This window comes from Dendropsophus ebraccatus, chromosome 6, assembly GCF_027789765.1.
Source record: "Dendropsophus ebraccatus isolate aDenEbr1 chromosome 6, aDenEbr1.pat, whole genome shotgun sequence".
NCBI lineage: Eukaryota > Metazoa > Chordata > Amphibia > Anura > Hylidae > Dendropsophus > Dendropsophus ebraccatus.
In genome coordinates, this window is record NC_091459.1 from 22,605,773 (window position 1) to 22,630,389 (window position 24,617).

Here is a 24,617-nt window from a genome sequence, read left to right on the forward strand (position 1 = left end):
CTAATTTTGTCATTTTTTTCATGACAAATCGGCCAAAATTTACCAGTAACCTAAAGTACGATATGTCACAAAAAAAAAACCTCAGAAAGAAAAGTTATAGCATCACGTAGCTTCAACCTCATAAAGTGAGACAGGTTGGATTTTAAAAATGGACTCTGGCCCTGAAGGCCAAAATCAGTCCAGTCAGGAAGGGGTTAAACAGTAATAATTATTAAAAACAACATTGTAAGTGTGGATTTATAACTGATTAATGTGACATGACTATCTTTCTTACAAGCAGAGAATTACACTTTAAAAAAAAAAAATTGCCAAATTTTTACAGAATTTTTGAGTTTTCCCCACCCCAGAAAATGCTGAATGTGTCAACCAAAATTTACAACTGACAAAATCTTTTGGATAAGTAAAAGCCTTTCAAAACTATTACTACATAAGGTAACACTTCTAAGATTTGTAAAATAATCCTTAAGATCAGTCCGATCTTAAAGGGGTTCAACTTAAAATACAAAATGAGACTAAAGTTTTGTCCAAGACAAAGTAAAAATCTTTTTCTTTCACATCAACTGGTGTCAGAATATTATATAGATTTGTAATTTACTTCTATTAAAAAAAAACTCAAGTCTTCCCGTACATAGCTACTGTATGTCATGCAGGAAATGTTTTATTTTCAGTCTGACACAGTGCTCTCTGCTGACATCGCTGGCCGAGACAGGAACTATCCAGACCAGTACAGGTTTTCTAGGGGGATTCATAGAAAACCGAGACAGAGTTCCTGTCTCGGCCAGAGATGTCAGCAGAGAGCACCAGTCAGACTGAAAATAAAACATTTCCTGCATGACGTACAGCAGCTAATAAGTATAGGAAAACTTGAGATTTTTTAATACAAGTAAATTACAAATCTATATAACTTTCTGATATCAGTGGATTTGAAAGAAAAAGATTTTAGCTGGATAACCCCTTTAAAGTAACCACTTTGAAAGTGAAACCTACACTAAGAACAATTCAAATAACTCTGTGCATGAAAGCATTATGGTGACCCTGTCTGTATACACTGGGGGAGATTTATCAAACATGGTGTAAAGTGTAACTGGCTCAGTTGCCCCTAGCAACCAATCAGATTCCACCTTTCATTCCTCACAGACTTTTTAGAAAATAAAAGGTGGAATCTGATTGGTTGCTAGGGGCAAGAAATGTAGGTGAAGAACTAACAAGAATTCCCTTATAATATACCAGCTAGAGGTCTCAATAGATATAATATCTAGGGCTCTTGAACTGCAATATTGTATTAACATTAAAAATGAGGACAAGTAATTCCCTAGGATAATGCAAGTAAGTATAAGAGTATATTCACACGGGCGGGCTCGCAGCGAGATTCTCGCTGCGAGCCCGGCACGTCCTGGAAGTTCCCATACACTACATACTTGCTGTGGTCTAAACGACCGCAGCGAGTATGTAATTATACCGCCCTTAACCCCTTCTGCTCCCGCCCGGCTCCCCCGCTGTAAGCATACATTACCTGTCCTCGCTGCACGGGTTCGGCATCCTGCTCTCCTGTCCGGCCAATTAGTGTTTTGCCTAGCCGCAGCCACTGATTGGCCGGAGGGAGAGCAGGACGCCGGACCCGTGCAGCAAGGACAGGTAGTGTATGCTTACAGCGGGGGAGCCGGCCGGGAGCAGAAGGGGTTAAGGGCGGTATAATTACATACTCGCTGCGGTCGTTTAGACCGCAGCAAGTATGTAGTGTATGGGAACTGCCAGGACCTGCCGGGCTCGCAGCGAGATTCTCGCTGCAAGCCCGTCCTTGTGAATATATACCCTAAAAGAAAATCTGTTTGTCATCTATTCCTCTTGTATTTTGAGAATTTTGATGCGTACGTAAATGTACCTAGAATTAGTTATTATCTATGGCCATTGATTGCACTTGTGTCGATTGATATTTACGGGATTGTAATAGCTCACTGTTATAAAATAGGCGCAACTTTTTCGTAACCAAGCTCAGATTACAGTGGCTTATAAAAGGAAATGTATATCGTTCCATAATATTTACTGTGGTTATGTACTGTATGTCATTCATTTTCAATAACTTCTCATGACATGTCCATTAAATGGTTTCCTATAGTGTGGTTGAGTGACTGATACATAAAACAAATGCCTGTAAGTGGCCTCTGTCACCCCTAGGCTGTAATGGAGTTAGTTTATATAGGTACTGTCATTCCAATAAACCTTGCATGAATAAATAGTACAAGAAGCTTTGTAATATTCCTTATATAATAATAATAAAAAAAAAAATACTCTGATGCCTGGGAGGAGTCACATAAAGAATATCACTACAAGAAGTACATATAATTGAGCTGTGTGTGTGTGTGTGTGAGTAGCAGAGATGTGTGTGAATGTGCAAATGTGTGTAGCAGAGCTATATGTGTAAGGCTGGGTTCACACTGCGTTTTTGCAATCCGTTTTTTCATCCGTTTTTTGCAAAAAAAAAACAGATGAAAAAAACGGATGCATTTGTGTGCATCCGTTTTGATCCGTTTTTCCATTGACTTCCATTGTAAAAAAAAACGGATCAAAACAGATGCACACAAATGTATCAGTTTTTTTAAATCCGTTTTTTGGAAAAAACGGATGAAAAAACAGATTGCAAAAACGCAGTGTGAACCCAGCCTAACAGTGCTGCGTGTGCATTTGAGTGTAGTAAAGCTGTTTGCGTATGTGTAGAAGAGCAGTGTTTCACTTCAAGAGATATATATATATATATATATATATATATATATATATATATATTTTTTTTTTTTTTTTTTTTTAAATGACCTGATGGGCACCGGCACATAGATCCCGTTGGTGCAGACCATTTTTCAAATCGCTGCCTGGTTCCCGCCATCTGCACTGGTTTCTTCATATGCGATGGAGGTGGGCCCGGCCCCCCCAGTGTACCAATATCCCCTCCTCTTGATGATGCGCCCCCTTCCGAATCAAGTCTGGCTACATCACCAAGTAGAGGGGACATTGACACAAGGTGGTGGCGGGCTCATTTCCAATGCATAGAGTGGCCCTATGTGTATATGAAGAAACCAACAGGAACCAGACAGCAATTTGAAAAATGGACTGTGCAACTGGAATGTATACACTGGCACTGACTAGGTCATGTAAAAAAAATATTTTTGTGTTGAAAATTGGTACATTCACTTTAATATCATAAAAACGGTGCAGCTGTGTGTGTGTACCATGTGTTTATGTATGTTAATCAGAGCTGTGTTTGTATTGGTATATCCATGCAACCTTTGGTGCTCCAGTTGTTGAACTCCTTTCAACTGTCAGGGCATAATGAGAGCTGTAGTGTTCCAAGAGCTGGAGAACTACAGGTTAGGCTGGGTTCACACTGAAATTTTTGCAAACCGTTTTTTCATCTGTTTTATGCAAAACAGGATCCATTATTAAAAAAATAAAATAAATCTAAATTCATCCTTTTTTTAGCGTACACTAAAAGTGGTCGACCAGGTTTTAATGTACACTAAAAAAAAGATGTGTTTTAATCCACAGTATTTTTTTTAATCCTTTCTTAGAATGAAAGTCAATGGAAAAACGGATCAAAATGGATGCACACAAATGCACTCATTTTTTTCATCTATTTGTTTATTTATTTATTTATATTTTTTTTATAAAACAGATTTAAAAAAAATAAATAAAAAATAGACAGCAAAAACACAGTGTGAACCCAGCCTTAGAGATTAGTTATGGAGAAAAAAATCCAGTCCTAACATTATAATTACACATAACATTATGAGGCTCTGCAGAAACATTTAGGGCGGTATATCACAAGCGTAATATGAGCTCCTTCATATGTCTGCATTACAGCTTCAAATCTCTACAGGATCTACAGACCCTAAATGACATCATAATACATCATAAATATCTATTAGAGAGATATATTATAGGGATCTATGATGCTGTCAGTACAAGCCATTATACCTGTAGTAAAGCCAGACAGGCAGGACCTTAGGTCGTAATAAAGACTCAGAAATGTTCTTACTTTATATTCTCCTATATATAGCGTATATTAATTCTTATATTACCTACTGCAACTGTAAATTTTGGAAAAATTAACACAAAGCCAAAAAAAAACGCCAGAGAGTAGAGAAAAATGCCAGAGAAAATATCATTGACTCAGAGCTAACATCAGGCCGTGCTCTTTTTGCCAAAAAAGAAAAAAAAAATCTAAATTAATCACCTAAACAAAACAGGGACTAACTGTGGCCAGAGGAAACTCAGGGAAAGCAAGGAAGAGATAGGTGTGGCAGATAAATCAATTAGTAGAGCAGAAGGAGTAGAACAGTGTTCAGTGCAAAAAAAACATAGAACACAAATTTAAAATCAGGAACAAGAGCATAGACTTGGCTGTATACCATGCGCTGAGTACTGCGCCATGATCCGAACAGGCCATGAGCATAACACCGGCAAACTACTTTAGACCAATTGTAATAATTTTAAGCCTAAAGTGCTAGTGTAATATTGTCTTCATGGCCTTAGGCTTGGTTCACATCACTATTTTGCAATCTGTCTCTCTGTATCCGCTTTAGAAAACTTTGGAAAAAGTGGTCAACCACATTTTTGTGTATGTGAAAAAACTGATTCTTTTTTATTCGTTTTTTTTTTTAAGTTTGGCAATGGAAAACGGATCAAAATGTGTGGCATACAACAGCATCCGTTTTATCATGTGTTTTTGCATCCAGTTTTTTCTTCCATAGAAAGGATACATTAAACGGATAGCAGAATTGTGATGTGAACCTAGCTTAAGATGGTGAGTTAAAGGGGTATATCTATCTAGGACATTCATAGTATGTCCACAGCACATCTTCAGGTCTAGAGCACCCAGGCCCCTTCTGGTCTGTTCACATCAGGAAACAGTGTAACTTCCTTTCAGTTTAATTGGAAAACCTCATTCTGTCACCAAATTCAAAATTGACGTATATGTCAGGAGCTGGGCTGCGCACTCGGCTCCCTGCACTGCCGATTGCTGGGGGCATACCAATGGCGTCCCTAGCTACCGGCCAGGTTGCTGGGGGCACGGCAGCGTTTTCTGATTGTTGTAGCTGCAGCCGGGGCTTCACCGTCCCCAGCCAATTGGCACAGGTGTCTAGAGTTGTTTGAGCTGACTTATGGTCGGCACCAACAGTCAGAGGCTAGAATTGCCCTGGGGCTGGAGTCTCAGCTCCAATCAAACCTGGGGCTGGGACTCCAGGCCTCATAAGTATCCTGCCTTGTGTGTCATGTCTTGCCTGCAATAGAGCCTAGGTTACTAGTGTGCAGTGGCGTAGCTACCATAGAGGCAGGGTAGGCAGTTGCTATGGGGCCCGTGCAGGAGGGGGGCCCGGAAAAGGAGGTAATAGTGTGTCCTTCTGTTTAACCCCTTATGTACTGCAGTGTGAAAGTGACCCAATGTTTACTTACATGCTGCAACACAAAAAAGTTTTAACAAGGAGAAGACAGAGATCTCTGCCTCACTGCACTGATAACCTTTGACCTCTGTTCTCCAGCTGGCAATCAAGTAGGAAAGGAAAATGTGCAGAGCTCCGTGCAGAGGTCAGGGGTTATGAGTGCACCAGCAGTAAAGCAGATATATGCGCTGTTGTGCGTAGGGGAGGGTGGCCACTTAAAAATTTTTGCTTCTGGGCCCCGTAAATCCTAGCTACGCCACCTGCTAGTGTGTCTTGATCTAGCATTCATTCCTGCTTTTGTGTACTTGGTATTCTGACTTCTGGATTTTTGACTTCGACTATTCCCTTGGAATACGTTTTGTACTGCGCTGCCCTCTTGTTATTGACTTGGACCTTCGACCCTGCTGTATTCTGTTGTGTTTGTCTTGTCTTTTACGTGTTCCGTGTTCACACTTAGTAAGGATTAGGGACAGGCGACCAGTCGTCCGCTGCCATTAGGGTTGTTGAGGTAATAAGGGAGGCACAGTGGAGTGGGATCCTGGTGCCATATCCTGACAGTATATTAGAAAAATGATTATCGTACACAGTGCTGCACAAAACCAATCCCCATCACTGGAGGTACACTTTAAGGATGCAGTCACACTTACATAATCCGCAGCAGATTTGATGGCCCAGATTTGATTTGGTTTGAATCTGCGACTTCAAATCTGCGCCATCAGATCTGCTGCAGATCCTGTGCGTGTGATCACACCCTAAGGCTATGTTCACACAAATTAACCATTGAAGTCTATACAATGTAGGGCCATACATTGTGTAAACAACGGCCATTGTTTCTGCAATACCGGCCGCAAATAATTGACAAGTCAATTACTTGTGCAGTCTTAGGGAAACACCGTCCGTTGTTCAATACTGTGTGTAAACAACCGCTGTTGTTCCCTTAGAGTGCAATGTAATGTATTATTTTAGGGCAAGGACCGGTGTTGTTGGTCACACACTATGTGAACATAGCCTAAATAAATGAGAATCCCAGAAAGTTCTAAACAAATCTGTGTGAACATACCCTTGAAGGGGTTATCCAGCAAAAAAACTTTTTCTTTCAAATCAACTGGTTTCAGAAAGTTTTATTTGTAATTTACTTCTATTTAAAAATCTCAAGTCTCCCGGTACTTATCAGCTGCTGTACGTCCTGCAGGAAGTGCTGTATTGTTTCCAGTCTGATACAGTGTTCTCTGCTGCCACCTCTGTCCATGTCAGGAACTGTCCAAAGCAGAAGAAGTTTTCTATGGGGATTTGCTGCTGCATTGGACAGTTCCTGTCTCGGCCAGAGGTGGCAGCAGAGAGCACTGTGTCAGACAGAAAAGAAAACAACATTTCCTGCAGGATATACAGCAGCTGATAAGTATGAGAAGACTTGAGATATTACAATAGAAACAAATTACAAATCTATATAAATTTCTGAAACCAGTTGATTTAAAAGAAAATAGATTTTCTCCGGATAACCCTGTTAAAGAAGCAGTCTGTTCTTTTTTTGTGGTCAATTCTTTACCTTTGATATCAAGCAGTTCATTCTCCCATCATTCCTATTACAGAAGAGTTTTCTGCTGTTCAATATTGTTTGTCTTGTTATATGAAATTCACTCTGACAGAACTGTTTTACAGGGCTTAATGTGTTCACTGGAGGTCAGACTCAGCATGGATTTTTGACATCCAATGAACTACCTCCCTGCTCTTCCCTGCTCCCATCACCTCCCATTTTGCTCTCCTCTGTACCTTCCATCTCTCAGTACCTCTATCTGTGATTTTATCAGCAAAGAGAGGAGAGGTAAAGAGCTTCAGAAAGAAAAGAATTTCTAAGCAAGATTTGACTTCACTTTAAGTCAATTTATATTTAGATTCATTGGACAACCTAACTTTACACTCCCAGCATAAGGCTATGTTCACACCTTGTAAGAGACCGGCCGTTCCATGGACGTCCAGTCTCAGAAAAGATCATCTTTAGAAAAGATGATCTTTGGTGCCACTGAGTTTCAATGCGGGCGCATTCTTGCGTGCCCGCATCAGAACTCTCCACTGCATACAATGGAGCGTGCGGCCAGAGCTACATGCTCCATTGTGTGAACTGACCGGGTTTTTTGCGGCCGCTATTCAATGAATAGAGGGCGCAGAAAACTGACATGTCAGTTCCTTACGGCTCCGCTAGGAATCCCGACCAGAGTTTCTACCATGTGTACATACTCCGGCCGGGACTCCCTCAGCCTGCAGCACAACGTAAGTACTGCAAAAATTACAGTGGAACTTACGTTGTGTGAATATAGCCTTAGGCTGGTCAGGGTAAAGAGCTGTCCTGCTTACTGGGCACTCCATTTCTGGGGGTTGAAGATGGGGATAGACCAAAAATCACTTTCCTAATATAAGTTTATGAGCATATCATAGAGTTAAATTAAGAAAGTCACTTCCAGTCTACAGTCCAGTCCAGAGCATTGGTGAACATAGGGGAAGGGGAAATGGAGCACACTGTAAGCAGGGGTAGCAGGGTAGCCATTTACTCTCACCAGGGAGGGTAAGATAAGGTTGTCGCTGGAGTGCCTTTTAGTCCCCCAGTCCAAAGAGGTTCTGCAGCAGATTCATGCTGTAGTGGAACCTCTGAGCAAAGAGGTTCTGTAGGAGTGCATAATGGACAGCCACGTCATTAGCCATGTACTGCACAGCTCCCTTTATTAACCCTTGGGCTACAGCTTTTCAGATTTTTTGCCCCCAGACTGGCTGTGACTGTGACTCTGCCCCCTCTTTATAATCACAGGAAGTGAAGGTGCATAGTACTAGTGGGAAGGCAGCCCTGATATCCTGCAGCATGTGAATGTAATGTAAGCTGCTTTCTGTTCAAAGAAGAAAACCATGGAAATGGCCAAGATGACCAACCAACCCAAGAGTGATTGTTAGTAAAACGTGGGGAATATTAAATCAGATCCCATTAAAAGGAAAAAAAGTTGGCAGTGGCAGTGGCAACACACATAAACAGCCCTTAGCTCCAATTACCAGGGATTTCAGGGTCTCTGTAGTATTGGGGAGGGGGGCAGTGGATGCACCCCCTGCAATCTTTTATTCCCTATCCTATGGATGCTGTGGATAGGGCATAACTTGTCCAGGTGGAAATATCCCTTAGAGCCCATTCACACTACATATTTGGCACAGAGATTCCGCCGGGAACCTCTATCCGCGGACTCCGCGCTGAATCTCTACTGCTATGCTCTTCTCGCACTGCCACTCTCTGCTCAAAGAATTGACATGTCAATTCTTTGAGCGGAAAAGAGCGGAGGCACGCAAGCCCTCCTATTCAAAGACATAGCAGGAGAGATTTATTAAGTCAAAATATTACGCGTTTCGGAGCTATAGTACCAGTTCATCAGATTCAGGTCTGCTCCGAACGCGTAATATTTGGACTTAATAAATCATCGTATAGTGTGAACATTGGCATCCCTATTATCCTTCGGTGGTGAGCGCAATCTCCAGGTCATTTTTCTTTTTTGCCGATTTTCTCTACTTGAATATTACGGGTCCTCGTATGTGGAGCCCGGTTTGGACCTGTTCTGAGGACTGCAGATACCCTGGATTGCTGGGAGGTGTGTTATACACATCATTATACGTGTTGATGGGTATTGTGGCTCTGTCTCCACTACCCCAGAAGGTGAGCAGGGATTTTATATCCATCACCCTACCATAGAGATACTACTCTATGAGGCGCTCTGCCTTTGTTTTGTTTTCGGTTTTCCTCAGACAACTAGACTTTATATTTGTTTGCAGATATACAACCCTTGGAATAAATTGCCAACAACGAGAAGAGGCAAAATGGCAGTGGTCAGAGCAAATCGAAGCTGTTCTCTGGTACTTATCTCACATATATGAATTGATGTTTAAACCAAATGACTACTACCACATGCCACCTACAAAATATCGGTAAACCTATATTTAAATCACATTTGTGGCAAAAAAATGGTATTGGCAAATAACTATAAGTGGGTACTGCAGTACACAATAGAAAAGATGACTGAGATGTACAGTATGAATGTATGCAATTTATTTAGATGGTACTAGAATGGTACTGGAAGGCCATATTTTACTCAGGATAATTTCAGCCCCTTGGGATTTGTGTCCAAGTAACTGTGATTAACATCTTCTCCAATTAGCAGGGACTCCTGTAGTGAGTGTTTCATTGAGTCAACAAGAATTAGTCAAATCTACCATTAACACAGTATGTTTAGACTTGCATTAGGCACTTATATCTGAAGAGGTGAGCAATGTTAAATCAACAAAATCTTAGAAATTATATAGTGTGACTCCATCATATGAGACCAGCTGTATACAGTCAGATGCTAACCACTTGATAGGGTGTGTATTAAAAGTAAAAACAATACCCTCCTGGTTTTTACTTAACCACCTTTAAGTGACTCTGTAACCACTAACCCACCCCATCAAACCGCTAGTACCATGAGTTTGAGGAGAGTAAGGGGCCTATTACACGGGACGATTATCGTGGGAAAAATCGTTATATCGTTCGAATTTAAACAATAATCGTTCTGTGTAATTGCAGGAAACGATCCAAAAATCGTTCCTATGTCGTTGATCGTTGATTTAGATCTAAACCTAAAATCTCGTTAATCGTTCGCTGTAATTCCACGTTCGTTCGCTCAAGTTCCGCATTTTTTCACTAATCGTTCAGTGTAATAGCACATTGCCCATTGTTTTCCTGAGATCAGAAGGAATAAACGATCGCAATAAATAACAATCGCAATAAAGATCGCAATAACGATCATATCTAACGACCATCGTTCTGTGTAATATGGTGAACGATTTCAAGTTAATGATAAATACTCTCGTTTGTGATCGTTTATCGTTGGTCGTTAATCGTTAAAAATCGCACCGTGTAATAGGACCCTAAATCCTTACCGGTTGTGTCTTTTAAAATGTGCCCGGTGCCTTGGTTAGAGCAAAAAAAAAATGATCTTTTAATCTGCAGCGCTGTGTCATACTGGCGTGGCCTAGATTGTCTGTGCCCCAGGTCTGTGATGCCTCTTTTTTCTTCCTCCCCACGCTCCTCATTATTAGGAACGCCCCCAGGCACTGTTTAGACAACTGATGAATAGAAATCCTTCCTGGGGGCATTCCAAATGATGAGGAGGGTGGGGAAGAAGAAAGGAGAGGCATCACAGACCTGGGGCACAGACACTCTAGGCCATGCCAGTATGACACAGCGCTGCAGATTAAAAGATCATTTTTGCTCTAACCACGGCATGACCAGTAAGGATTTACTCTCATCAAACGGATGGTACTAGCGTTTGGTGGGGTGGGTTGGTGGATACAGAGTCACTTTAAACTCTTTGGGGAATTTAGTGGAACTGTGGAAAGTCAAGGTGCTATGGCTATAATGATTCCTAATATGTGAAGCCAGTCTTATTTTTATATCGTAACACTAAAAAATATATCTGGAAACCATCCAAGTAGCCACCATCCAATCCTTACAGCCACATAAATGTATTGTATTTATGGATGTGCAGTCAAGATCACAAGAAAGAGGACACGGTGAAGCATTATGTGATAAAACAGAACACGAGGAGGGAAGCTTTAACATAAAATGATCATACAATCCTACATGAGTAATGATGATGATGATGTTAATTGTGATTGCTATTGCAATGATAAAGCTTTGATGCAAATTACCCATTTTTACCCATATGCTATCTATTTATCAAGATAATATGACTTTTAAGGATGACACTGTTCTAGTTCAATGGGAACCTGTCAGTTTATGCCGCTCTTATTGTGTACATTGTATTATACAGTATGCCTCGGTTCCATTAAACTATGTTTTATTGTAAGTTGCGGCTTTGTTTTATAAATCATATTATAATAAGTGCTGGGAATAGTGTCCGATTTGCAATACTCTTACAGATTGTTCTTACCTTCTTCGCTTGATGGATAGGTCTCTACCTAGCCGCCTGTAATACTAGAATGGGTCTGCCCACTGGATGCTTGTTCTTTAATCCAGCCCCTAACACTGGCTACAAGTTATTATTAAAACCAGGATTTCTCTAAAATGCTGAAAAACATTGTGAAATGGAATCAGGGCACCCACCACTGAATAACAGTGTCCATGGATAAAGCGAATGTGCCATTAGGGACTTCATTTAAGATTTTAACATCAATAGACTGGCGCCGGGATGCCAGTGGCACAGTCTTTTTTAATATCACGGCCCGTTCCTGTGCATGGCGCCTGTCTATTCCCGGGCACCAGCTTAGCCTGAAGCACTGGAGGCAGGCCTTCCTGGGAGGGGAGCTGGAGAGGGGTCTAAGAGCTGTAAGGATATCTGGATAGGTGTAATGTAGGCCTCTAATTTACCGGAAGTCAGCTAACATAGGACATACCACGTTCAGTGACACATAAATCCATGTAATTTTCTGGTTGTCAGAATGGTGGTCACATGACCCAGCTGTAGTAATGAAATATATGGGTGCTGCTGAGCTGAAATGAAACAGATGACACTAGCGGAATAATAATAATCATAATCATATTCATCATCATCATTGCAGAAATCAATAGTACAGGCGATTTCAAGAAACATTTAATTAGGTTTATTAGGCAAATATGCCATTATCTGCATTCAAAAAGACTTTCCCCAGCCCCCCCCCCCCCCTCCTCTCTTTCATTCACTGCTTATAATCAGGAAATCTCCACTCTTTTACATCAGTCGAGCCCTGTGTAACCTATGGAGAGGGGACGGGGGAGGAGGGAGATTAGTCGCCAGCAGACCAGCAGAGAACAAAGGATTTCAGAGGTCAGAGAGGTCAGTGCTGACTGACAGAGGAGATAGCCCGGTGATGTAGCTGTAAATTAACTCTTTGTTGTCCTGTTTTGGAGCCTCATCTCCCTCCACCCCTCCCCTCTCTCTAATAAACCCAATTACAAAGTTTCTTAAAATTGCCTGTACTATTGATTCACTTTAACTCCCATCCACACCATCACGTACAGTAAAGCGGCACAGATGAAAACGCTAAACAGAAATTATCTATTCGCGCTAACAGCACAAAGCACAGTTAGGATGAAACTATAGTTGCTGTTTACCGTTTGCATCTGTTTCCATGTTGGATTAAAGCATTGTAAATTTATGTGAGTGCTGTTGCTCTTCTTCATATGAATGCCATTGCTCTTTATTTTTATTTATTACCAATATACAGGGATTAGTGCCCACCCAAAAATTTAGGGGACAGCAGGTGACAGGGTCAAAGACACCTAAGGGTTATTGATATGCGTGAAGAGAGGATTCTTGTCCATTTGGTCCACTCAAACGGAGAGCTGTTGTAATGCAAATTGACAACACTTCTGGCTATGAGTAAAAAGTGTCAAAACCCCCACTACTTTTAAACTAAATAATAATAATTATGCATCACAACTTGCATAAGGGCCTACAAAGAGTCCACATTGAACCCTGCCTAATGCTGAAAGTGCCTGCAATGTGCATGTAAGCATCAGAACTGGACCATGGAGCAATGAAATCAGATGTGTGTTTGCATTGCTTATCTGCATAAGAGATGGCAATAGGAAGCACTATGAAAAGCAAGCTAAGCACATGTTCACACAGTGTAATTTTTAAGTCAAGAACAGCCGTTGTTTGCGATTTAAAAAACGGCCATTCTTGTCTTAAAATAATAAACTGTAGTGAACTCTATGAGAACAACAGCCATAGTTCACAGATTGTATAGAACAACGGCCATAGTTCCGTATGTCAATACATGCCAATAATTCCCTGCCACTAGAGTGTGCAAAAGGGTTGTTGTTCTGCTGTGTTCACACAATGTATGGCCGTTCTGACGGCCGTACATTGCATAGAGTTCAATGGTTAAATGGATTGCAGGCATACACACAAATGTGAATGATATTCCTGTAGTCGATATGGTAACATCGGACGCAGGAACATGTCAAACAACGGTCATTCTTTGACACAACAAACATCGGCTGTGTCAAACAACGGGTATTGTTTCAACATAGTTTGAACATAGCCTAAGGAAGTGTTATGCTCTAGGCAATGCTCTGCTGGAAACCTCTGGTCTTGGCATTCATTTGTGGATGTTACTTTGACACATACCACCTACAGTATGTTCCTGAAGGCCAAATATACTCTTTCATGGAATACATATTCCCTATTAGCACTTTCCCAATGGCAGTGGCTACTTTTTATTGTACTGTTAAAGTACAGGATCCAGATTTTTATACCAATCTTTTTATAAAATAATTTTTTGAGAAGGATCCATCACCTTTTGGGAAGTAATAGAAGAAAATATAAAACCATTCGGCAAGGGCATGCTAAGCTATTAAACTGAACTAAGATTTAATTTTGGGGGCTACATGTGCTTTTAAAGGGACTCTGTCACCTCCCAAAGTTATCAGTACATTATACAATCATAGAGTGTTCAACACTGATTCTATATTTGCAATTTGTATCTTCCTATGTTCTTGCATTGCTTTGCTATAATCCACAAATGAGGGAGTCTAAGTAGTTCTCTCCATTATATTCTGGAGCTGAGTTTTCCTCTCTATAAAGCAACATGCCCGTCTGTTGGCTTACAATGGGGAAATACAAAGGAGAAGAAAGCTACAAATTACAGATTAGGAATCAGCATCCTTTATTCCAGTGGCGTAGCTACCATAGAGGCAGGGTAGGCAGTTGCTATGGGGCCCCTGCAGGAGGGGGGCCTGGGGGAGAAGGTAAGAGCATGTGTCCTTCTGCTTAATCCCTTATGTGCTGCAGTCTGTAGGTGACCCAATTTTTACTTACATGCTGCAACACAAAAAAGGGTTAACAAGCAAAAGACATAGATCTCTGCTTCACTGCACTGATAACCTCTGACCTCTGTTCTCCAGCTGTGCAATCAAGTAGAAAAGGAAAATGTGCAGAGCTCCTTGCAGAGGTCAGTGCACAAGTAGTAAAGCACCAGTAGTAAAGCAGATCATATATATATATATATATATAGTGCTGTTTGTTGTGCATAGGGAGGGGGGCCACTTAAAAACTTTTGCTATGGGGCCCCATGAATCCTAGCTACGCCCCTGCTTTATCCTACTTACAGATGACTTTAGTTTATGGTTTTGAGAAGGGTAGGTTGGAGGTGACAGAGAGTCTACTTCAAAGAGGGAGACAGTGATTGTGCAGGATATAGAGGAGATCTATGCTGCTATTTTACTTAATTGGTGAATTGTTTCCGCTCATTTGTTATCCTTGTTTGTGGATGTAAATGAAAAATTAGTGAGACACTTCTCCCATTCTATATTGGGGATCCTGGACGGATCTATGAACAGGGCACCACTTTGGAAACCTGATGTTGCACAGAATTGGCCTGAGTTGGTATCGCATACCGAGAAGAAGAAAATCTCACCAGATTTTGACCTATCGCTTTGCAAAAAAAAGTTAAATCTGTTTTCCTGTAAAAATCACTGGATTAGCTATTTAGCTAATAATATGCCGTATATGTTTTATAATTTAATTTACTTTTACTCTCTGTTTTAAAACTGATGTGTACTCTGAAAGGGAATGTGTCACCTAAATTTTCTTTTAAGGATTCGTTGTAATCTGTTTCTTTTTTCTGACTTAACTTTTTTTTTTTCACTTTTTGAACATTTTTATGTGGGCTGCCATGTGGCCTGGTCTGTTCGTAATAGCATTAAATTACATGCTTTACAGCAAGACTCATGGACATAGATGACAATAGACAGACTCTGTCCCCTTTAGATAAATGTAAAACATCATATAGACCTTTGTGACCTTTATAGAGGTCATTCCACAGGGAGCTGCTATTGTCTTTTATTGATGATATCTATCTACTGGTGTCACATGTTGCTGCAATGCTGTACAGATCGCGTTACAGCAGCCTCCTCTTATCACTGCAGACACAACAAGAAGTCTCAGCTTAGTTTTAGCTAAGGATTATTTTATAAAATAGATTTTGAAAATCTGCATCAAAATGTCTTTAAAAATATGTTTAACATAAAAACAATATTTAATTTGTTTCTGACACAGTCCCTTTAAGGTTATTTTTAAGGTTATTTTAAAAAAAAAATAATAACAATTTCAGAATGCAATAAAGCGACTCTGTACCCACAAACTGCCCCCCCAAAAGATCTGTTCTGTGGTTCGTTGGCAGGGGATGCAGTTATTGTCTTAAAAAACAACTTTTAAACTTGCAGCCCTGTGTCAAATTGGCGTGGCCTAGAGTGTTTATGCCCTAAGCTTGCACCGCCTCTTCATCCCTCCTCCCCACTCTTTTCACCATAAGGAACGCCCAGGCAGGATTTCTGCTATTCATCACCTATGTGAACACTGCACATGTGTTGAATCTTAAGGCCCATGTGCAGTGTTCAGTCAGGTGATGAATAGGAGAAATTCTGCCCAGGGGCATTCGTAATGATGAGGAGGGTGGAGAGGCGGTGCAAACCTAGGGCATAGACACTCTAGAGCAAACCAATTTGTCACAGGGCTGTAAGTTTAAAAGTTGTTTTTTAGGACAATAACTGCATCACCTGCCGAACAGACCCCAGGACAGATCTTGGATTAAAAGCAGCTATCCGAAGGTACAAGTGGTTTGTGGGGGTAAGATTGTGGGTGCAGAGTCGCTTTAAACTACTATTAAGGCTTTGAATGTAAATGGATTCACAATGGCTCAAGTATCATTACTGTTAACTAGAGATGAGCAAACTGGGTTTGAGTCGATCCGAACCCGAATGTTCGGTATTTGATTAGCTGGGGCTGCTGAACTTGGATAAAGCTCTAAGGTTGTCTGGAAAACATGGATACAGCCAATGACTATATCCATATTTTCCATATAGCCTTAAAACTTTATCCAACTTCAGCAGCCACCGCTAATCAAATGCCGAAAGTTCGGGTTCGGATCGACTCGAGCATGCTCCAGGTTCACTCATCTCTACTGTTTACCATTCAAACTAGGTAACTATTAGGACCATAGCAATAAAACAAGACATACAGCAGTACTTGGCATGTTACCTAACTTTTATTATTTTAGCATGAATTATCCTGGAGATGTGGTTTGAGTTCTATTTTAATAGCAAACTAATCTTTGTACAGTTAATATATTCATAATGAGATAAATATTAACTTTACACAGTCCTAAATTTCTCGCCTCAACTAGGTATCATAGGTCAAGTGAGTTAATTGCTATTATATATTCTGTAATACCAATCTCGAATATGAGTCCTATGAATTATATATGAACTTTATAATGGGAAATCATTTTTTAACTATATTCATAATTGAATTAGCAGAGATTTTACTATTTGTCTCTGTGGTTAAGTTATTATGTTATATTATGTTTTTTAAAATCATTCTTTATATCACTCCTATTTTATTTTAGAAAGTGAAATGTTTTCAATATATGACATCACCAAGCCTCATAGGTCACCTCTGATATCACAAGCTCTCATAAGGCCCTATTACACGAAGCGATTATCGGCCGTTATGGATGATAAACTATTCATGTAATAGTAATGTTAAACTGCAACGATTAGTCGACATGCACAATGTCGGATGATCGTTGTCTTTCAATATGTTGAAAGACCAACAATGCAGATAGCAACAATCTGCTGCAATCTCTCTGTAATAGGAGCGGCAGCAGCCGACCTATGGGCTGACAATCTAACGATCACCCAGGCAGCCGCCCCGAAACTCCTCACGCCCCACCCCCCACCACCACCACTCTTTCCCACTCGCTGTCAGCATGTGTAATAGCGCTGTCAGCGAGCGGGGAATGAGGAGCAAGCGAGGGCTGATCTGACAGGTCGGTGCTCGCTTGCTCCACTGTATCGGCCCATGTAATAGGGGCTTTGGAGTTAGTTATTGAAGCAGTTTTTTTCAAAATTTAACCCATTTTAATATTGCTTAGTCAGATAGATAACTACTAGAGATGAGCGAACCTGGAGCATGCTCGAGTCGATAAGAATCCAAACTTTTGGCATTTGATTAGCGGTGGCTGCTGAAGTTGGATAAAGCCCTAAGGCTATGTGGAAAACATGAATAAAGTCATTGGCTGTATCCATGTTTTCCAGACAACCTTAGAGCTTTATCCAAGTTCAGCAGCCACCGCTAATCAAATGCCGAACGTTTGGGTTCGGATCGACTCAAACCCGAACCCGGTTTGCTCATCTCTAATAACTACCCATTTGTAATTGCTCATTTCCAATGGTACACTTGGACCCACCATGGTTCTTCTGAACTAAACTTACAAAACCAAAGCCCCATAAAGTGCTGTATGTTTGGCTCAATAAGAACTAGAGATGATCTAACATGTTCAGGTTTGATCGAACTTAAACCTTCAGGTTTGATCGAACTTAAACCTTTTCGAACCTTCGTCATTTGATTCCCGATGCCTTTCTGTTTCGTGGGGAAGATGGAGACAGCCCAAGTACCGCCTGGAAAACAGGGATTGAGGCTAGGTAATAGGCTATTACCTAGGCTGTATCCTTGTTTTCCAGGCGGTACTCGGGCTTTCTCCACCTTTCCTATGGAACGGGAAGGCATCGGTAATCAAATGACGAAGGTTCAAGTTCGATTGAACCTGAAATTTCCCGGTGTTCGATCATCTCTTATTAGAACCCCAGAGGGAAAATCCAAATGTTGAGTAGTTAAAAGGAACCTGTCACCAAGACAATGCTGTGTAATCTATCGCCATCATATTATAGAGCAGGAAGAACTGAACAGATTGAGATATATAAAACTTGTATAACTTGCAATTTGTTGATTGAAATCCCTGATCACTCTGTGTAAAGGCCCTATTACACCAAGCGATTACGGCTGTATTCGGCAAATTATAGGCCGTTACAGCCGATAACGGCTTGGTGTAAAAGCTACTGTTAAAAGGCAACGATCAGCATGCTGTTGGCAGATCCTTGTCTTTCAAAATGTTGAAAATTTTTTGAAGGATAATGATGGTCAGCTGGCCGTGTATCAGGAGCGACAGTAGCAGACCACTGCTATCTCCTATGGGCTCCCTGGACAATTTAAGGATCGTCCAGGAGCCCCTTCCACAGCTCCCTCCCCGCTCTTACCCAATCGCTGTCAGTGCATGTAAGCGCCGGCAGCGAGCGGGGAACGAGAAGCAAGTAAGCACTGATTTGACAGGTTGTCGCTCACTTGCTCCTGCTGTTCGGCCCATGTAATAGGGGCTTTAAGGAGTCCAGCGAACAGCGTCACTCAATGAACTGGATAGACTGAAGTTATACTAATATATACAGTATATATACTCTCAGTTCTTGCTGCTATATAACATGATGTTAATAGCTTAGGTAGAATTTTCATGGTGATGGGTTCCCTTTAAACACAGGTATAAGATACTCATCTGAGTAAGGACCATGAAAACCAGTTTTAGTTCCAAAACAACTGTTGATTAAAAAAATATCCTTGATCACTGTTCCTCAAACCTGAATAAAAACCAGAAAAAAAAAATTAGGCCATGTTCACACAACATACAGTAAGTTCAGTATAAATCACAGCCGTTGTTGTTGATACTGAACTTAAATTGTGCTGCAGCTAGAGGGAATCTTGGCTGGAGTGTATATGGCCGGGATCGCTAGGAGCCACGCAAAAACTGACATGTCAGTCCTCTGTGGCCGCTATTCATGGAATAGCGACCGCAGGGAACCTGTCAGTTCACACAATGGAGCGCGCGGCTCCGGCCTCATGCTCCATTGTGTGCAGCGGGGAATTCAGAAGAAATGAAGATCAACTGTCCAGTACTGACGGCCGTTCTGTGAACATGGCCTTTTAACGTAATTTACCAAGAAGAGAATCATACTAGGAGCCCAAGACCATCGCCACCTCCTATGGGCTCCTCAGACGATGTAAAGATCTTCCGGGGAACCCTTCCTACAGCTCCCTGTGCCCCCACCCTTACCCACTCGCTGTCGGTGTGCGCAATAGCGCGGGCAGAGAGAGGGCAACGAGGAACACGCTTCCTCTTGCTGATCGGGGTTCGTGTAATAGGGGCTTTAAAGAGATCAGCGAACAGCATCACTCATTGGACTGGACTCTTTATCTTGGAAAGATGAGAGATTTTAATCAATAAAGTTATACTATATATATATATATATATATATATATATATACACACACACACACATTTGCTCAGTTATCGCTGCTCTATAACATGATGTTGAAAAAAATAAACAACACATTTTCAATTGACCCATAAAGTATTAAAACACAATTTACCAAGCAGGAAATCATACTAGGTTATACTAAATAAAAAGGAAAAAATATTTAGTTTTATTATATTTAATCAATGAACCTATGTTTGCTTATTCAACATTCTTGTATTCGGACAAATAAAATAAAGAACTAGACATGTAACAGAGTTCTAACACAACAGTTCTGATCAGAGACATATCTTATGGCTTCTTTACCGCTTTCGACCTCATTCACAATGTCTATAAGAATAGAGCACGTTCTGAAAACAAAATAAACTGATCTGCGTCAGAATTCGAGTCATTTATTTTGCACGTGTGTGACTTTTTTTTTTTCTCTTCGTAATAATATAAAACCTTTTGAACTTTCACACAGTGTACAGTAAATACATTATAGGTAGGCTCATTTCTTAAGCAAAAAAACAAAAAAAAAAAACCATACATTCTCTGTGCTTAATGTAGAAGAAGTGTGCATCAACCATAGCTCCATGATAAATACTGTGCATTTTCTTCTTGGATTAAAAAAATACTTTTGTCATTGTCAAACCAATGTGCTCAGAGATCATCTGAAGGGGCGAACGGTTCCATGGCATATCTATCAAATAGATGGAACATTTATACGTACAGTAATTACCGACAATAAACTGTAAGAATGGATGATCACCATGTGATTGAGATTGATAAGGGTAGACATCGAGGTAAGCTTTTGAACACTCCTGCACACCACATTGACCAAGAAAGCGGAGATGAGTGGGCCACCTGCACACTGGGACACATCTTTAAAGCATTTTCTTTAAAAATCATGTCAACTTTTTCTCTACATAAATAAATTACAAGCATACACATTGACATAGTAATACTAGAGACAATAAACATAACAACTATGCAACCCCCCCCCCCTACAGTGTGCATGGAAGAAATTCCACAGACTAGTTAAGTTTTTTTTTTAAAAGGCAATGATATGAATTAAATAAAGCATGAAAAAATAATAATAATTAAAAAAAAAATAGATTTGTCTAGAATTTTTTTTCCAAATCCGGGGTGTTAATCCTAAGCATTGATCTGAAGGTGAACTCTTTGCTTTTGACATGGGTGAATATTTAAGCAGCATCATTGCTAGAGTCATAGCAGTGATATGCGGAGCTGAACAGTAGGATGGCAGTATGTATTGACGTTTGTGCTCAGCAGCATTCATGAGTCTGACAACTCAGGATAGAGAGTTTCAGGCAGTGATTCTTTACAATATCGACTGGGTTCTGCAGACAAAAGGAAAACATTTATAGAATTATTGATAAAATGTCAAAATGGGATGTATAATAATAAGACCTTTGACTATTTAGCCATCTGTATGCTAGACTTGCTATGGGAATTCATTGTAAGGTACACATGCATAATGATAAGCAATAAGGATTGTAAATTTATGCTAGGAAAAAACACAAGTGTACAGGTCCAGTCGAAATTCTGCGTTTTGACAATCAGTTTATAGTTAAAGGTCATCAAGGACGTAATGTTTCTTTAAAGGCAAACTAACTCTCTATGACCCTGCAGCTGCGATATAACATTGAATAGTATACTGTCTATCATAAAGAGTTAACATCAAAGACTAGAAGATGCATGATGAAAAGGTATATAAAGGAATGAATGGGAATGAAAGGAACGCATGTCTGGGTGAATATTAATCATTGATTCTTTGCACCACTAGAGATACACAAATCTACTTTTGTATCAATTCACACTGAACCTTTCCCTAATAGCCCCACCAATTAAATCAGCTATATCAATGTCAGTTTGTGTATTGACTCTCAGTTAGGTGCTTCATTAGCAAATGAGTTAACTCAGGTTGAACTTCATTAACTGAATCGCAAATCTGCTGATTGATCCAATAAACAGATAGTATAGACACAAGTAAATCTAACAAATAGTTGTTCAAAGCTGTTACGGGAAATACAAAATCAATGGTTGGCCAAGGAACCATCCCCATAAGCTGTGTTCTTGCATACAAGAATGCAGTAAGCCTAACATCCCAGGTACCCCAGCCAAGCTTCCGACATAATCTCTAGTATCTGCAGCTATTCAATGTAGCTTACCTGTACTAACAGATCCAGACAAGTGCATTCATGTAGCATCGAGAAGAACATTGGAGCTAAAGTCATGACGGGCAACTAAAACGATGGATCAGTTTGTGAAAGGCTTGCTTGAAGTCCTCATTTGACATGGTATAGATTATTGGATTGATTAAAGAATTGAGATATCCAAGCCAGTTAAAAAAATCAAAAATAGCCGGATGGAACCAGCAAGCTTCTTGGCAAATGGGCATAACCAACGAAATAATGAAAAACGGTAACCAACAAACGATGTAAGCTCCAAGTATGATTCCCAAGGTCTTGGTAGCTTTTCTTTCCCTGGCAGCCATTATCTTCTTCTTTTCTAGTAAAGCATCGGATACTTTAACTTTGACCTGATTCAAGTATACCGGAGAACTGGTGTCACTTGACATATCTGCAGCCCTTGAGTTGGTCGAGGACACAGAAGAAGATCCTGGAGAATCGGTTATTAGATGAGCCCTTGTCAGTCTTTTGCCTGTGCTCTTCGGAGACTGTTTCAGAATTCTAGACCTGGCTTCTACATAGATTCTCCCATAAAGGGCAATTAGGAGTAAGGTGGGTAAATAAAATGCCCCAACGGTGGAATAAACAGTATACAAAACATGATCTGTATTGACAGCACATTTGGTGAGCTCTTCTACCTTCGATTGGCGCCAAAAAAGTGGGGGCATTGAAATGGATATTGAGAAGACCCACACGAGTGCTATCATTATAACGGCCCTTTTTGGAGTCCTTTTCTTGGTGTATTCAACTGCATCGGTGATTGCCCAGTATCTATCCAATGCTATGACACATAAATGTAGAATAGATGCAGTGCAACAAGTGATATCAGAAGACAACCACATATCACATATGATCTGCCCCAAAGTCCATTTACCAGTGACGGTATACAAGGTGCTGATTGGCAAGACGAGAATAGACACTAAAAGGTCCGTGAATGCCAATGAAGCTATGAGATAGTTGGCAGGCGTGTGCAATTTTCTGGTCTGATACACTGTTGCAATTACAAATGCATTGGACAATAAAGTGGCAAGAGTAATGATAGCCAAGATAATGGTGAGGATTATGCTCCAGAAGGACAAACCAGACTCCTGATCGTAGTGGTCCAGATCTGAAATGCAACTTGTACCATCATAGGAGTAATTGGTTTGAGAGACATTCAAACTGTCAGCAGCTGGTTGGCATTGGGTTTGTGGCTCCATCTTGGAGTAGGAACAATCTGCCAGATTACAGCATACAGGAAAACATCTAGGGATTTTGCAAAAAAAAACAAACAAAAAACTACATCAAAGCTACAGGGAGCTGTGTACATGTATGTTCCCTCATGGTGAAAAGTGGACAATCCCTGACCATGGTAGTACTCTTCTTCATCAGCTGGATTATGAAGCCAAAATGCCAAATCTGATTTGTGCTTATTAGGCTGTGCGTTATAATGGCTCAAAAATCCCAAAGATGCAAAAATACCATTGTAAAAAAAATCACAAGAAAGCTGTATGAACCTTGCTAGAAACATTTAAAAGGCATGGCTCATAATACACTCTATCTAGTTTACTATGACCGATCAGGTTTCACTGAGTATCCATAGAAGATTTGAAATGTCCATATTATCCCCCGAAATTAATGGAAAGGTATAAGATCTCATTCAATTTTACTACTTAAACTATAGCACCCCCCATTCACTTGCTTACATCATTTTTGGATAATATTGCTCGTTTAGATGTAAAACTATAAGAGAGATTCATATTCACCTTGTATGTGTCGGTACAAGTCATTCTCAGGCACAGGAGACATCCATTGCTACATTCACAAATTGGGTTGCAGCTCTAAACATCCCATGTGTATCCAGAAAAAGAAGAGAAAAAAAAATCACTTGTCAGTCTGATGGTCCCTCTGTGATTGCTCATTCAAGTTGTCCTGGAGAGACTACTGCCGGGCTTCTGTAGCCTTCATACCCAGGAAAGTTGCTGCTATTGCTGATGCACTCCAACCAGCCAAAACTTGGGAGGAAGCATGTGTGATTTCCTGCAGACTTTTCCAGTACTATATGCTTTATGCAATTGATGGGATCACTGGTATAACCCCAACTTTCCTTGGATTTCCCAGTGCAGTCAGATCTCCAGAGCAGCTGAGAGTTGCTGTAGTAAGGAAAGCTGCCGTTCATTTCTCATTTCTCTCCAGCCTTGACTGTGCTCTTTATTTCCAGGCAGCAGCAGTACTACTCCGCTTATTGCTGCAGCTGACATAGAGGCTGATGTGGGAGTGAAAGGGGGGGGGGGGAGAACACAAGCTTTTAACACTGCAACTAGGGACTGAGCGGAGGGGGGGGGGAGCAGCTGACTGTGTTCTAGGCTGTAGAGTCACTCTGCCTCCTTGCTGGGTGTAAATGTGGCACAGTGCTTGTATTACAGGGGTGAGATCTGCATGTAGTGACACTGCAACAATAACAAGGGAGTACGAGAGGACTCCGGATTGTGCATCTGCAGGTTTGTAAACTCTCTTGTTCTCTGTCACTTCTTTGATTATAAATTATTATAGTAACAATAACAATTATCCATCATAGGTGACGTAATACGGAGGTCCTGTTCTGGAATGTATTACAGTGGTGCCTTAGATTATGATCATAATTTGCTTGTAATTTAAATCACTCTTAAACCAAAGTAAATTTTCCCATAAGGAATCATTGAAATGCAGACAATTGGTTCCACACCCCAAAAATAATGATTTTTTTTTTATTATTATTATTCTGAATAACAGGTAAAACAAACATTTAGAAAGCTGGATGTGTCATTATAAGTTACTGTACAGTATAGCCAAGCAGCATGTGAAGTATAATGTATATAT

At 40.5% G+C, this 24,617-nt stretch overlaps 1 protein-coding gene across 1 annotated transcript; it reads right to left on the bottom strand.

Moving 5' to 3' along the window:
- Nucleotides 1-20,574: 20,574 nt before the first annotated feature.
- On the bottom strand, nucleotides 20,575-22,978 carry HTR1B (5-hydroxytryptamine receptor 1B). Its single transcript, XM_069973496.1, has 2 exons — nucleotides 21,759-22,978; nucleotides 20,575-20,927 (listed from the first exon to the last, which is right to left on the bottom strand). Exon 1 carries the CDS (start codon nucleotides 22,976-22,978, stop codon nucleotides 21,821-21,823), a length of 1,158 nt encoding a protein of 385 aa, XP_069829597.1. The 3' UTR covers nucleotides 20,575-20,927; nucleotides 21,759-21,820.
- Between the last annotated feature and the right edge of the window lie 1,639 nt (nucleotides 22,979-24,617).

Excerpts from the sequence above, each read along its gene's own strand:
- HTR1B (XM_069973496.1), bottom strand. The coding sequence starts at position 22,978 with ATGGAGCCACAAACCCAATGCCAACCAGCTGCTGACAGTTTGAATGTC.